We start from the raw sequence: 13,934 nt of genomic DNA, 5'->3' as shown, positions 1-13,934 counted from the left end.
AGTCTGTTGGAGTGTGTCCTAATCTGCTGGGATTTTCTTTTCTCTTTATTTAATCCATTGGGCAAAGCAGAGTGAAAGAAAGAAAAAGAGAGCTCCTGGGAGAGATTTTCAAGGGCATAAACTCTTGCCAGCAAGGCTGTGACATGTGCCTATTTGTGTGCATGCCAACTGCTGCAGAAGTTGACTTCAGCCATGAGAGCATATGTTTGGCAGCAGCCTGAAAGCCTGAGGTCTCTGCTGCTTCCTCTGTCCCTGATGGAGCTATCAAAGCAAAGGCAACAGGATCAGGCCTTTCTGCATAAGGTCTTTATTTTTACAAGAGACACCTCACATTGGCACAGGAAACCACTGACAAGCAAATTGAAGGAGGCTGGAGAGTTGTCCAGCTCCATTTCACATTCCTCCAGAGGCGCAGATCATCACCAGTAAAGGTCTCCTATCTGCCTCCCCTGCTGAAAGAAGGTCTAGCTTTAAAGTTCAGTGGGGACACTTGGGGCAAAGTCCATGAAACCCTTCACGGACACAATCATCTGACGCACTTTCGGGTGTGAGTCAATGCCTGATGCACCAAGACAGGAGGTGAATCAGTCACAGGGCTCTGCTGGGGGTGTCTAAGAAAAAATCATGGCAGCTGTGGTCACTTCTGACCCCCTGGGCCATCCACACTTGACCCTGTGGCTGCCTCATCTCCGGCGGGGGACAGCAGGGCATGACAAGCCAGAGCCACGCGTCCCCGCCGGATTTGTGTAATCAGGCCGCAGCGGGAGCTGAGATCATCTGTGAAGCAGGGAAGGGAGATTAACTGGAGGCACAAAGAAGCCCCATGGGGATTTCAGACTTTCTCTTCTTGCCATAGCTTCCCATGGATGGCTGTGCTGCTCGGGTCTCTGGAGTCCCTGGCTGCTGGCACAGAGACCATGAGAGGGATGTGCGACTGTTTGCTGCGCAGGCACAGCGCTCAAGGCAGAGCCTAGACTGGGAGGTGATGGAGATGGAAAAAGCCTGCCTCTAAACTTGAAGCTGATTTGGGGTTTTGTCTTGTCGCAATTATGATGACTGCTTCTCTGTGCCTTGGGAGTAATTTCTGGGTTTAAATCTTCCTTTGATTTTTCATTTACAGTTGCCATTATCTTGGTCCCAGGCAGGCACACAGATGCATCAGCCTAAGTGTGGCCAGTTTGGCTCCAACCGCTCTGCTCAGAAACTTTACGCTGAGTGACACCAATATTAGGGACAGAAACACAGAAATAGGACTTTCAGCTACATTTCTAGCCTCTGAACATTTCTGGCTCAGCAATCTCTCTGTATTTAGTAACCACCGATGTGCTTTACATCCAGGAATGTATCCTTTTACTTTTGAAACCCTATATACTCAGAGCACACACAGGGTCCTTCAGTAAGGCGTTCCCCTGGTTAACACTTCATGTGAACTGATGCTCCTTATGTGGGTTTGACCTTGCCAGCTGTGACAATTTCAGTTCCCATGTCCTGCCACCTGGGTGATTGCTGAGCATCTCCACCCCTCACAACAGGGAACTGTCGTGTTGAAAGAGCCACCGAGGAGCCCAGCTCCTGCCTGGCCCACTACTTGAGGGACAAGAGCCCAGCTTAATCCCTGGTTTCCCTGTTCCCCTGGTGCCTGCCATTTGGGCCTTGGGATCAAGAATGCTACAGGGGAGCTACCTGAAGCCAAGTGCACCTGCTGTAGAAGGCAATACAAGAAGAAGTGCCAGACACAAGTCACCCCTCCCTCAGTTTAACTTGGAGGGGTGTCCCAGTTACTGCTGGCACAGAACAACCTGCATTTCCACTGCTGTTTCAAAACTCATACAGTTACCACTGTTACATTCATAAAAATTAGTGGGACATTTTTCATTCATAGCCTGAGTGTATGAGTCTGACACTATGTATAAATAGGTTATAGTCACACTTACATAACGCTGCCTTATTTATGATCTTAAGCCCAAGGGAGAAATGTCTCATCCACCGTCCTTTCTTCCTGGCAAAAAACGTCATTCAAAGCTCAGCTTCAATCCTGTCACTGAGGCCGGATGCTTAACCAAACACTGGGAAATTCAAGAGAGGCATTTCTCTTTCGACTTGCAAACAGTGATGTCCCCAAAGAAGGCAGCTGCTAGGACCTGCATGCCTGTCATTAAATACTGCACCAGGGCTGGAAAGCTTTCAGGAGTGATCCCTGTCTTCACAAGCATGTGGGATATAATATATGTTAAAGACAAAATGTCACAGGCTATGTTAGGGGTTAAAATGCCACATCTTTCACTGGCTTCAATCTAATTTTCAAAGCAGATCCCTTACACTGAGCCTGTGTTACAGCAAACTGAGAGGAGGGGATCAACTTGCGTTCATAGATTCACTTCTCTAGCTCTGCTGCATCCTCAAATCCTGCAGCCAAAGATGTGACTAATCCCCATGGCACTTAAAATTCTGGGATTAAGCGACCCATGTGCCTCTTTTATCCACCTCATATACATCTGCTTTATAATCCGTGGTTGTAATAACATGACCACAGACCATGTGTGTCCTGACACCTGGGGAAAGCTTCAGGGCTTTTGTGGAAGGCAGGAGACCAATGGGGATGGGCACAGGTTGCTGATGGGGTCTGACAGCTGGCACAGCACCACAGTTGATAAAAAATGACAAAATGTCAAGGACAGCTCCTGCAGATTCTTATGTCAGGAAGCAGCTTACAGGCGTGGGTTACCATGGTCTGCCAAGGCTGCAGAAACATTCATCAATGACCCTGCACCCAACAAACCACCACCTGATTTGAACCACATGTTAGAAGATGCTGTGCCCAGGGGATGGCCAGACTGGCTCTGCACCTGCTGGGACCCATATCAGGGCTGGTCTTTGGGTCCAAGTCTGCCACATCTGTGGGATCATTGGTCTCTTAAGTCCTTTTAACAGCGGGAGCGATGCATCAGATCTGTGTGCTCTTATCCACCATCCAGTCCTCAGGAATCCCACCAGCAGCTAACCTCCAAACCCTGCAGTCACCTCACACTTCCCACCACAGCCAGACAGGTCAAAAAGAAACAATATGGGGATTTTGGGGAGGGAGCCTCCCTGTTTCTGCAAGTAGCATTTAGGCCTGTTGTGGAACACCTCTCCCCACACCACCAGCCCTAATTAACTGCATGATCTAACCATTTAGCAGAAATTGTCAATCTTCTTAAAATCCTTCAGCCATTCACTGACCATCCTGGATCAGACTTCACATTTCTCATCCAGAGGGCTGGAGCTGCCCTGACTTTTACAACCAGAGATGAGGAAGTGGCAAAAGGCAGGGAGGTGACAGAGAGAGGAGAAACCAAACCTGCAGCAGAAAATGGCTTGGGCCACTTTGTATGCTTCTAATTTGACTGGATCCTTCCCTAATCACATTTGCATGGGCATAAACCATCTCTAGCCATTGAGGTACATGGAGTACCCCATTGCTCTTCTGAAGAAGAGCTCCTTTGCTTTCAGGAATAAAGGCTGCTTTTTCCATCTCCCAATCTAAATCAGATCAGGGGCCCACTAATTACTCTCCTACCTAGTGTTTTATAGCTCTGATACTGCAGGGCAAAAGCAACAGATTATTTGTTCTTCTTGAGATAAAATCTGTAGGGCAGTTCACTGGAGTGGGGATTACACACTGAGGCCTCAGCAGAGAGCAGAGAAAGCAGACCTGGCAAAGCTCCTGGCATTTTTCATGTGCTGTTAAAGGCTTTTGGGTTGGCATGCAGGTCTTTGGCGCTTGAAGCAACAAAGATTGTGGCAGGGTTCAAGCAGCCTGGTATGAAGGAGCAGGGATGGGAAGGGGAAGCACTTCAACCCAGTCTGGGACAAATCTTTCCTGGCTCCATTGCCTCTTGCACCAAGCACATACAGTGTTGCTGAAAAGCCCTGAGGGATTGTCTGTTGAAAACCAGTTGTGGATGAGCTGCTCTTCTGATTGCCCACCAAGAGCTGAATTTTTTCTTGATGCCTTGGAGGACAGGGTGATGATAATATGCTGTTGTGGTCCTGGGTTTAAAACAATGTCTGGGACAATGTGAAACTTAGCCATGAGAAGCCAGTGCAGGAGGGATGCAGGTGGGTCTAAATAGCTACATGCCCTCGGGTACTCCCAGGATGTCCCATGGCAGGCAAGGTGCTGCCCTGTAGCTCAGGTGGCTCACATGCTTTTGCAGCAGAGGGGTTGGAAAGCACTGGAAATGAACATTTTCCCCTCCTCCACCCTGTCAGCCAACCTTGTATAATTTCCCCTTTAGCCTCCCTAGACAGGTTCATTACAATCCCCCTCCATTAATATGCAAATATGCCCTAGAGGAAAAGAGAGTCTGAATGCATTAACATGAATCTTTTAACTCTGTCACTGCTGCACTTCCTTTTGCAGACAGGAGGATGCATTCCCCAGCCTGGAAAGCTGAGAGAAAGAGAGGTGCCATGAAAGGAGAACTGTGAGGTGCTGTATGAGGACAGAAGGGAGCAATGACCCTGTGGCACTCCGTGTGGGATGAGTTTTGTCAGTAAATGCAGACCTGCAAGTTGCTAAGATCTTGATTCTGCCTTTCATTTCTGCCAAAGGCTTACTGCACATGCCAGGGCAAATCACTCAACCCTTTGGCAAACCGCTGGGAGCTGTCGGAGAAAGGTGGCAGCATCCTTATGCTGGAGCCTCTGCCATGTGCCAAGAGCAGTGGGGATATCCCTCTGTGCTTTGTCCATCCACAGCCATACAGACTGGCTGACCAGGAGGATAGAGGGAATCAAGGTCTTGGGAAAACCCCAGCACAACAAAGTCCTGGCCAGTGGCACAGAAGCAGGCACATCTGTCAGGTAGCTGAGGCTTGCAGCGTGACACAGCGTGCCAGGACCCCATATGTGCATACTGGGGCCAGGACCCAGGGGAGCAGAGCTAGGAAAGCCTGGAGAAGCCTAGAGGGCTCACTGGGCTCAGCAGCTTAGAGATGCCCATAGCAGCTATTGCCCACCTAGGGGGACTCATGCTTCAGCATTTCTCTGGGTAGCAAAAGCCTTTAGGTAGCCAAACAAATTGATATCTATTGGTTGGTAGATTTACAGCCTGGCTCTAATTTGGTTTTCAGTGCCACAGTGAGATGAGGTGTAAATTCCTTTTTCTTAATTCAGGGTACATATTGACATTTAATCATCCAAATATGCACCTCCTTTGACAATTCGTTTCCCTTCAGCCTCCTTCAACAATTGCCTCTTCTGGCCAGGGCCCTATAAAAGATGATTCCTTGACTCTGCTGAAAAGGAAATGAATGGTCTCTTGCTCTGCCTCTCTCTTTTCTTTCGGTTGTTTGTTTTCCAGCACGATATATTTCAGTTTGCACCATGCAGATGCTGTTTGACAGCAATATTAGCTTTCACGCTTCTCCAGGTTTGCAAAGTCAAGACATGAAGCTGTATGGCCTTCTCACATCACCACCCCCTATCCCCAGTCCTTTCCACTGCCCCTGCTCCTCCACCCCACGTTATTGTAATTGTGTTGCTTCTTTTGCCTTGCGGCTTCTGCCTTGCAAGCATTTTTAGTGGCTCTCATCTTAACACCTCTATAAGCAAAGTTAACTAGATTTCCTTTTGAGCTAACTGCAGTGAGGGAGTTCAGTCTTTATCCTGGCTGAGTGGCATTGGCCTGGTTAATTTTGGGCACTCTCACCTTTGGGTTCAATTCCTTCAATTTTTACCTGTGAGCCACCATCCCCAGCACAGCATCAGCTCCAGACACGACCAGCCAGGAGCACAGCTGTGGGAATGCCTGGCATGGGTGCACAGTGGTATTTCCAGCAGCCTGGCTGGGTGCAGTTTATTTTCCAGGAAGAAAGAGCCAAGAACCTGCCACCTCCAGACAGCCAGCAGGAAGGGATGAACAATAAGGAAAGGGTTCAGGCACATGGAAACACTTGGAAATCTCCACCAGCTGCACATGCACACACACCCTTCCACACTCCATCCTGACATAATGTCCTCCATCAATGCTCATGCAAACATCCAGCCCAAATGGCCCTTCCTGCACCCATGCCAATATTGCCTTCCTCTCCTACCTCAGATCAGTTTGGCCCAGTCACACACTGGATCAGAGAGGGAAAAATTAGGATGTCAGGCCCTGCTCCCAAGGACATACGCTTTGTGTCCTTGGTTATCCAATTTTAGTGTAAAAGCTGGACTGAATAGTGCAGAAGACATTGCAGACAGCAGGATAGCTCGTCACACGATAGTGAAAACAACATATTTTGGCATCAGCTCTTGAATAAAACTTTCTAAGACGTTTTTGATACTCCAGCTTGAGTTCAAGTCATGTTGCTTTGAGAGCAAAATTTTCAATTAGTTTGTAATGAGATTCTCAGTTTGAGTTTTTTGTCTCTGACAACCTTCTCTAAAGGAAGAAAGAATGTCCCTGGCACGTCGCTGGCCAGCCAAATTCTGCTTTATTCAGTAGAAATAGGTTTTTTGCTATCCTTCTCTTTGATGCAGGTTGGAATGGAAGACAATTAGCCTTCCACCCCTGTTGTATTAGGCAACAGGCTCAAATACATTCCTGGAGTGGGATGTATTACACAAATGGCAGATATGTTTTCCCCATAGCTCATCTGATTCGACTTGGCTGGCAAGGGTTTGACACAGCACACGAAAGCCAGAGGTGCAAAGATCAGGCTGACTCAGATGGAGGGGAGAATCTGACAGCAGTTGGAGAGCAGAGTCTAAGGGAGAGGCAGCAGCGGGACACAGGAATGTCACCAGTTGTAGGTCTTGAACGTGCACGGTAGGTTGGATTGCTCCCAGGCAGGCACAACACAGCAAGGTACTACCCTGCCTTGCCCAAGTAAACACCTACCTGGCACGCAGTGCAGGGGAAGTCAAGCTGCCTGTTCAAATGCTGCCCTCTGTGAAAAGTAGTGATGGGGCAGATGGGCTTGAATATCCTTTGGGCCCTTAACCTTACCCCCACCATGTCCAGGTCCACACTGGGATATCTGAGCACCTGCAAGTCTCTGAAGCAGATTCACCTGGGACTGGCCAGTGTCTGCAGGGAACACCCCGAGTGCAGTCACTATCATTGGGGTTTTCAGCATTGCTTTCATTTGAACGCAGTCCAAAAGGGGACCTCTGGGTAAAATGACTGCTTGGTGTTCGGGGGATGGTGAAGGTGAGACCCCGTTGGGACACTTCAGGGCTGTGAATTTGCTCCTTTGGCTCTTAGCTGAAAACAGAGTTCCTCCGCATGAGGAATCACATGAAAGAGCCCTCCACAGGGCCACTACCCACGCAGGGTGCTGTAGTGTTTTTAAGGCTCTGCAGCTAATGAGATCCAATTTTCTGACAGGGAAAACGTGGCCGTAGCAGAGTCAGAGGGACTCAAAGGGACCCTGCAGAGCTGCCAACGGGGCCTGCTTAGTGCCTGCCCCCCTCCCCTCGCAGCAAGCAGTCCAAACAAAACAGAAGCAGTGGGACAAAGGGAGACACAGAAGCGTGCAGAGCGTGTGCCCGGCCATGCGTGTCTCTGTGTGTGTGCGTGTGCTGCACTGTGTGTGCCCGTACACGCGTGTGCACACGAGTGCGCGCCTTGCAGCGTGTGCGTATGCGCGTGTGCCCAGCGGTGCGTGTGCCCTGCAGCGTGTGCGACCCGAGGGGTCCCGGCGGGGGTGACACCCCCCTGCCCCGCGGTGACAAAGGCGCGGCGCCGCCCGCCGCTCGCGCCCATTCACAACGCGGGGCGAACATGGCGGGGCGGGAGGATTTTTTTTGTGAATGGAGGCGGTGACGTCGCCGCGCCCGCGCGCCGCCCCCCCCTCCATTCATGCGGCCCCGGCGCGGGTGAATGGGCGGGGCGGGGCGGGGCGGGGCGGGGGCGCGCGCCGGCCGCCGCCGGGTAGTAAAGGCTGCGCGCGGCGCGCGCGGGGGTGCGCGAGCGGCGCGGGCGGCGGGCGCGGGGCGCGGTAGCCGCTCCCCCCGCCATGGTCGCCACCGAGGGGCTGCGGGAGATGGAGGGCAGCGCGCTGCGCCGGCTCGTGTGCCGCGACGAGGCCGGGGCCGGCGGCGCCGGGCGGTGCCTGGTGCTGGACTGCCGCCCCTTCCTGGCGCACAGCGCCGGCCACATCCGCGGGGCGCTCAACGTGCGCTGCAACACGATCGTGCGGCGGCGGGCGAAGGGCGCCGTGAGCCTGGAGCAGATCCTGCCGGCCGAGGGCGAGGTGCGGGCGCGGCTCCGCGCCGGGCTCTACGCCGCCGTGGTCGTGTACGACGAGCGCAGCCCGCGCGCGGAGGCCCTGCGCGAGGACAGCACCGTGGCGCTCGTGGTGCGCGCGCTCCGTCGCGACACGGCGCGCGCCGACATCCGCCTCCTGGCAGGTACCGGCGGGGAGGAATGGGGCGGGGGGGGGAACCGGGAATGTCCGATGGGACGAGGCCGCGGGCAGCAGCCACCGCCGCCTCCGCCCGGGAATGGGGGTCCGGCCTCGCTGAGCCCCGGGCACGGCGCTCCCGCTCTTCCTCCTCACGGCGGTCCTGCCAGAAGTTGGGAGGCGGCGGGAAGGTTGGGGGGGTCGCGCCCCCCGAGGCCGTGCCCCCCCAGGTGGGATCCCAGGGCGATCGGCAGCGCCGACGTTCCACCCGCGCGTGGGTGCCCGAGCGGAACGCAGTCCGAGCCGGACTGGGGGGAGCGAGGGGTGGGACAGGTCCCGTGTCTCTGCCTGGGACCGGCCCTGGGCAGGGCTGGCAATGGGACTCCGGGAGGCAAGGTACAAACCTAGGTGGAAGTGGGGAGAGGGAATCCCCCCACTCTTTGTTTGAGTTCATCCCCAGCCCCGCGGTGCAGAGAAGGCGTTTATGCGAGACCAAATAGCTGCTGTCACGCCGATGTCACCTTGCAGTGGGCAGAAACCCCGGGGATGCCTTTTGCCACTACAGCAAGGATCAAGGCTTCCCCTCTCTGCCGTGTATTAAATGAGAAGCTGTGTGCATTTGGAGCTGCTGGTCCTGAGAATTGCCGTGAGGTGATTTAGAGGAGAGGGATGCTCAGCTGGGGTTCCTGGATGAGCTCTGTGGGGTTTTTTCTTTTTTGTTTACAGCCTGAGAGTCAATTTATTCCTTGGTTTACTTACAGCAGGGGTGAGGATGTGTATGCAGAGTAGCAAATCCATTAAGAGGCTTGATAGATGGAGGAGCTAGCACTTCTGTTGTACTAGGTACAGTAAAAACAGCAGGAGCTGTTCGGAGGATGTGATACGATGTGCTGCTGTGGGAGTGCCTGCACAGCAAGGGCTCACTTGGGAGCAGGCTTTTGGGTCCTTCACCATGAGCCACTGTGGTGCTGGGAGCCATGCATGTGGCAGGAAACGCTGCTCTGCTTCAAGGGTTGCCTGTGTCAGCTGAGAGCCTCTGGTGCCTCTGTGGTTTTCATGGGAGGTTGTCTGGGGTTTCCAGTCCTTTACTTTTAAGGAGTGGGCTCCTAGAGACTCAGTCTCGGCACTATAGACTTCTTCCTTGCTTACCACAGAGCTACTAAAAAGATCAGTCTTGCTCTGATTTCACAGGAGCCACACTAACCCAGAGCTGTGCATGCCCAAATGCAGCTTTGTTGGGTGTGGGTCATGATGAAGACCCAGATGTGTTTTGTGCACATCAGGATGCTCCAGGTTCACTGTGAAGCAGCCTGGCTGCGTGTTGCTTGGCAGTGGGGACCTGTGCAGCACAGTTCCTGTTCCGGGCAGCCTGGAGCTGCACACCCCTGCCTGGAACTGCTGGATGTGGTGCTTGGCTGAACAGGCATTAGGTCTGATGAGATATACTGAAGAGAAACATCTTTGACTATTGGAAAGGGCCTCTTTTTCTTTCCAAGGAGGGAGCCCATTTTTGCCCATCACCCTGGGCAGCTTTTCCCTCTCAGGATGCTGGGATGTGGGAGATACAGGGATTTTAGGACCGGATCCCTTGAAGTTGTCTAACAGGGTTTCTTGGTTTTGGATGCTCTGTCAAATCGAAGCAGTGGACTGTAAAGGGATGTCAGGCCATGGAAATGCAGGCTCTGCAAACTGTCCTGCCTGCGTGGGAGGGACAGTACAGTGCAGTGATGCATATTCACGGCTGGCTCTGCTTTAAGGTACTAGAGCCCTTCCGTGAGTGGGGGGAGGAAACCACAAAGGACACTGGGATGCTGGTAGTATTGGTCTCTAGCTGCCTGGGGATTCCTGGGCTACTTTGCCATTAATCTTCTGAATGCCTTGTTCGGGGCAGTCTCAGAGCTAAGGCTGGATAAGAAATATGTGTCCTGCTGTATGTGCTCTAGTAAGCTGAAATCTGCAGTCATAGGTCCTGCAGTTGGGTTGAGTCTTCAGGAACCATCCTGGGAGTCACGGCTTGGACTAGCTAGTGTCCTGTGGTGATAGTAAAATACCTGATTTTTGCTGATTTTAAGGCTCAAGGTCAGACTTTACACGGATGTCAGGCTTGTTATTTGATTTGAATGAGAGAAGCAGATCTCACCAGAAGCATTTATTTGCAGCCAACACTGCAGTTTCCCTGTCCTGGGAACTCAGTGGGATTTGCTTTTGTTTTGCGTGCCATTAGGAAGATCTGAGGTCACCTTTGCTTATGCCTCTGGCAGCAGGTCAAAAGAACAAGGTGCTCTATGTTCAGCTTGCTCCCATGTCCTTGAGAGGCAGCAGACACCTCTGGAGGGCAGCTTTGCTGTGGGTTTAGCTTCACTGTACCTGGCCAGTGCCAAGGCTTCCGTGGTCTGTTGTTTTGGGAGCTCTGGGCTGAAGGGTCAAGCTGGGAAAGTAGCAGACCTGCCTGTGCTTTTTGACAGAATGATGTGTCCAGGGGAGCTGGGAACTGAAAACAGTCTTTGGCCGTGAAGTAGTTTTCCCATTTAAGTCTGAGGATGCTGGTAACAAACCCTCTGTTCATCATCTTAAGAGAGCAACGTTGGCCTCAGTCTGGGGTTTTGGCCAGCGGTGTGTAGGGGACTAAACCCTGGACCAGAGACTTTGGGTAGCCAAGATCATTACAGAGCTCTTGGTGCTCTTGCTCCAAGGGAGTAGTGGGGGCCTCAAGGATTCCCCTCTTGCTGCCAGGAGCCTGGTTGCTCATCCTGGGGCAGACCACTCTCTATTACTGTAGCATCATCTAGTGGCCAAGGGCATGGTGAGACACATCAGTTCCAGCTGTGCTGTTTTGGAATACAGTGAATGTAGCCTGGGATAATACTTTGCTCCTCTCTTCTTACAGGGGGCTATGAGCGCTTCTCCTCGGAGTACCCTGAGTTCTGTGCAAAAACCAAGTCCCTGAGCAATGTGTCACCCCCCACCAGTGCTGAGCCCTTGGATTTGGGCTGCAGTTCCTGTGGGACCCCCTTTCATGACCAGGTATGTGTAGAACGCCAGTGCTTAGCTATTTTGACTGCTCCTTCCAGCATTGCCACCTGGTCCTGCTGGAGTCTCTCTGTTCTCTCTCAGCTGGGGCCTGCAGAGCCAGAGCCCTGCTTCCTTTCCTCTCCTGGGAGAGCATGATGGTCCTCCTGGTCCCAGGGTGTTTGCAAGCCTTGGGGAGTGGACAAGCCCAAATCCTGTTAACCCACACCTGCCTGTTTCTGAACGGGACGAAGAAGGGGAGGGCTGAAATAGGTTTAACAGCTCGGGAAGGCAGCCTCTGCTCCCTCTTTTGAGGGCCCTGGATCAGGTGCCAGGTTCCTGCACAGTTCAGGGTCTCCAAGCCTTCTGGATGTTTGTCCTGCCCACGGCTGTCCTCTGGTCACCCCCATATCTGTTGTTTTTCTCTGTAACAGGGTGGGCCTGTGGAAATCCTTCCCTTCCTCTACCTTGGCAGCGCCTACCATGCCGCCCGGCGGGACATGCTTGATGCCCTGGGCATCACAGCCCTGCTGAACGTCTCCTCAGACTGCCCCAACCACTTTGAGGGGCACTACCAGTACAAGTGTATCCCTGTGGAGGATAACCACAAAGCTGACATCAGCTCCTGGTTCATGGAGGCAATTGAGTACATTGGTGAGTGCATGTGCAGAGGAGTTGTGTCCATGTGTGTTTTATCACGGGGAGGTTCCTGCCTCAAAGACCTGGAACCTTTGGCTCAGAGGGGGCTGGTGTCTGGCAGGGTCCAGGCCATTGTTCGCACTGGTGGGAGGGAGGTCAGCCACCCACCTGCAGGTTTGGTGAGGAGTTGGGCTTTGCTGGGTGTCAGTCTCATGTCTCTTCCCTGTTGCCCTCCAGACTCAGTGAAGGAGTGTTGTGGCCGGGTCCTGGTCCACTGCCAGGCTGGTATCTCCCGCTCAGCCACCATCTGCTTGGCTTACCTGATGATGAAGAAGCGAGTCAAGCTAGAGGAGGCCTTTGAGTTTGTCAAGCAGCGCCGGAGCATCATCTCCCCTAACTTCAGCTTCATGGGGCAGCTGCTGCAGTTTGAGTCACAGGTGTTGGCCACCTCATACGCAGTGGAAGCTGTCAGCCCCTCGGGGACACTGCGGGAGCGGGGCAAGGGCACCTCCACCCCCACCTCTCAGTTTGTCTTCAGCTTCCCAGTGTCTGTTGGTGTCCATGCCACCCCCAGCAGCCTCCCATACCTGCACAGCCCCATCACCACGTCGCCCAGCTGTTAGCTCAGGGGCTGAGGCCAGCCAGGCAGACAGTGCCAGGCGTGGAGGGGGCACACAGGCACAGAGCCCTGTGATGTTAAGCAATAGTGCCGGACACTGCCATTCATCCTGGACTCAACGTCTTTTTCGTAGAGAAATTTCTTACCTCATCTTGGTTTGTTTGCTTTTTATTGTCATGTTTTGAAAGCACGAAAGTTGTAAAAGCCACAAACCCTGACATTGTCCAGGCTCTTTGGGGGAGGAAGAAAAATGATATACTGGGTTTCCTCAAGTGCCTGGTCTTCATCTGTTTCCATCCATATTTTACTGTCTTGTGTTTTAAAAAAAGATACACCTCCCCTTCTCCCCACGTTTCTGCCCCTAGCTCACCCAGGGTGAAAAGGGAGCACACCCTCTTTTTATTGTGCAGCAGTCTTCCCCTTTGCACAAGGAAACCTGGGTTGTGTGTGTCGTGGGTGCTGCTCACTTGAGCAGCAGGTAGACTGGGTGACAAGCAGAGCTGCAGGCAGGGCCATGGGGCAAGCATGAGTGGTGGCAGGGGCTGCCTGCACTCAACCTCAGCCATGCCAGTGGCTGGGGAGATCAGGCAGTAGCTGGCAGGCACCTGCCAAATCACCAGCTGAGCCCATTCCATTCCAGTGGGGGAGAGCAGTCTCTGTGGTTGGGAAGTGGTTTGGAGGGGGAGATACAGTCTGAAATGCCTTTTCTTGCCTCTGTGGATCACTGGTTTCTGCAAAGCCTAGGTCCAATCTCCTGTGGCTTTAAGATGAGAAAAATGGGGTGGGGCAGCAGTCTGGGCTGCTTTTCATCACTTTGTTGAGTTTCCTCTCCACCCATCCCACTGCTGCTCTTCTTCCAAAAGAAGCAGGATGGAACATGGGTGGGCTGTAATGGAAGAGAGTAGCTGCTGGGTGGAGGACAGGCTGGCCCAGAGATGTCATCCATCCAGCATTTTCAAGCTTTCCTCCACCTCATGACCAGCGTCTCGCTCACCTGTGCAACATTTCTGCAGCTTTTGGTCCAAGCCTAGAAAATGCCTCATCTTCAGCCCACCTGGAGCCTTATTTCCCACCCTACCTCTGTCCTTCCCTGCAGTCCAGTTCAACACACAAGATGCCTGTGTGGCTGATGTACATATGTATGGTTTTGTTCTTTTTTTTTTTCTAGAAATTAACTTTTTATTTATTGCCTGAGGGAGGGAGGAAACACTGTTTGGAGAAAATAAAAATAAAACTGTTTTCAACAGTTGTGGCTGGAGCAGGTTTGTCCTAAGACCAAAACAGAATAG

General features: G+C 52.7%; 1 protein-coding gene across 1 annotated transcript; it reads left to right on the top strand.

Moving 5' to 3' along the window:
* The first annotated feature begins 7,967 nt into the window (after positions 1-7,967).
* On the top strand, positions 7,968-13,891 carry DUSP4 (dual specificity phosphatase 4). Its single transcript, XM_051790694.1, has 4 exons — positions 7,968-8,385; positions 11,266-11,402; positions 11,822-12,041; positions 12,264-13,891. Exons 1-4 carry the CDS (start codon positions 7,992-7,994, stop codon positions 12,647-12,649), a joined length of 1,137 nt encoding a protein of 378 aa, XP_051646654.1. The 5' UTR covers positions 7,968-7,991; the 3' UTR covers positions 12,650-13,891.
* Positions 13,892-13,934: the final 43 nt, after the last annotated feature.

The sequence above is a fragment of the Manacus candei genome, unplaced genomic scaffold (assembly GCF_025592945.1).
Source record: "Manacus candei isolate 608988 ecotype Guabito, Panama unplaced genomic scaffold, ASM2559294v1 h1tg000028l, whole genome shotgun sequence".
In the NCBI taxonomy this organism is placed as follows: Eukaryota; Metazoa; Chordata; class Aves; order Passeriformes; family Pipridae; genus Manacus; species Manacus candei.
This window is presented reverse-complemented; position numbering and strand designations above follow the sequence as displayed.

Excerpts from the sequence above, each read along its gene's own strand:
- DUSP4 (XM_051790694.1), top strand. The coding sequence starts at position 7,992 with ATGGTCGCCACCGAGGGGCTGCGGGAGATGGAGGGCAGCGCGCTGCGC. Across the intron at positions 11,403-11,821 it reads GGACCCCCTTTCATGACCAG|GGTGGGCCTGTGGAAATCCT; the intron begins GTATGTGTAGAA and ends TCTCTGTAACAG. Across the intron at positions 12,042-12,263 it reads GGAGGCAATTGAGTACATTG|ACTCAGTGAAGGAGTGTTGT; the intron begins GTGAGTGCATGT and ends GTTGCCCTCCAG.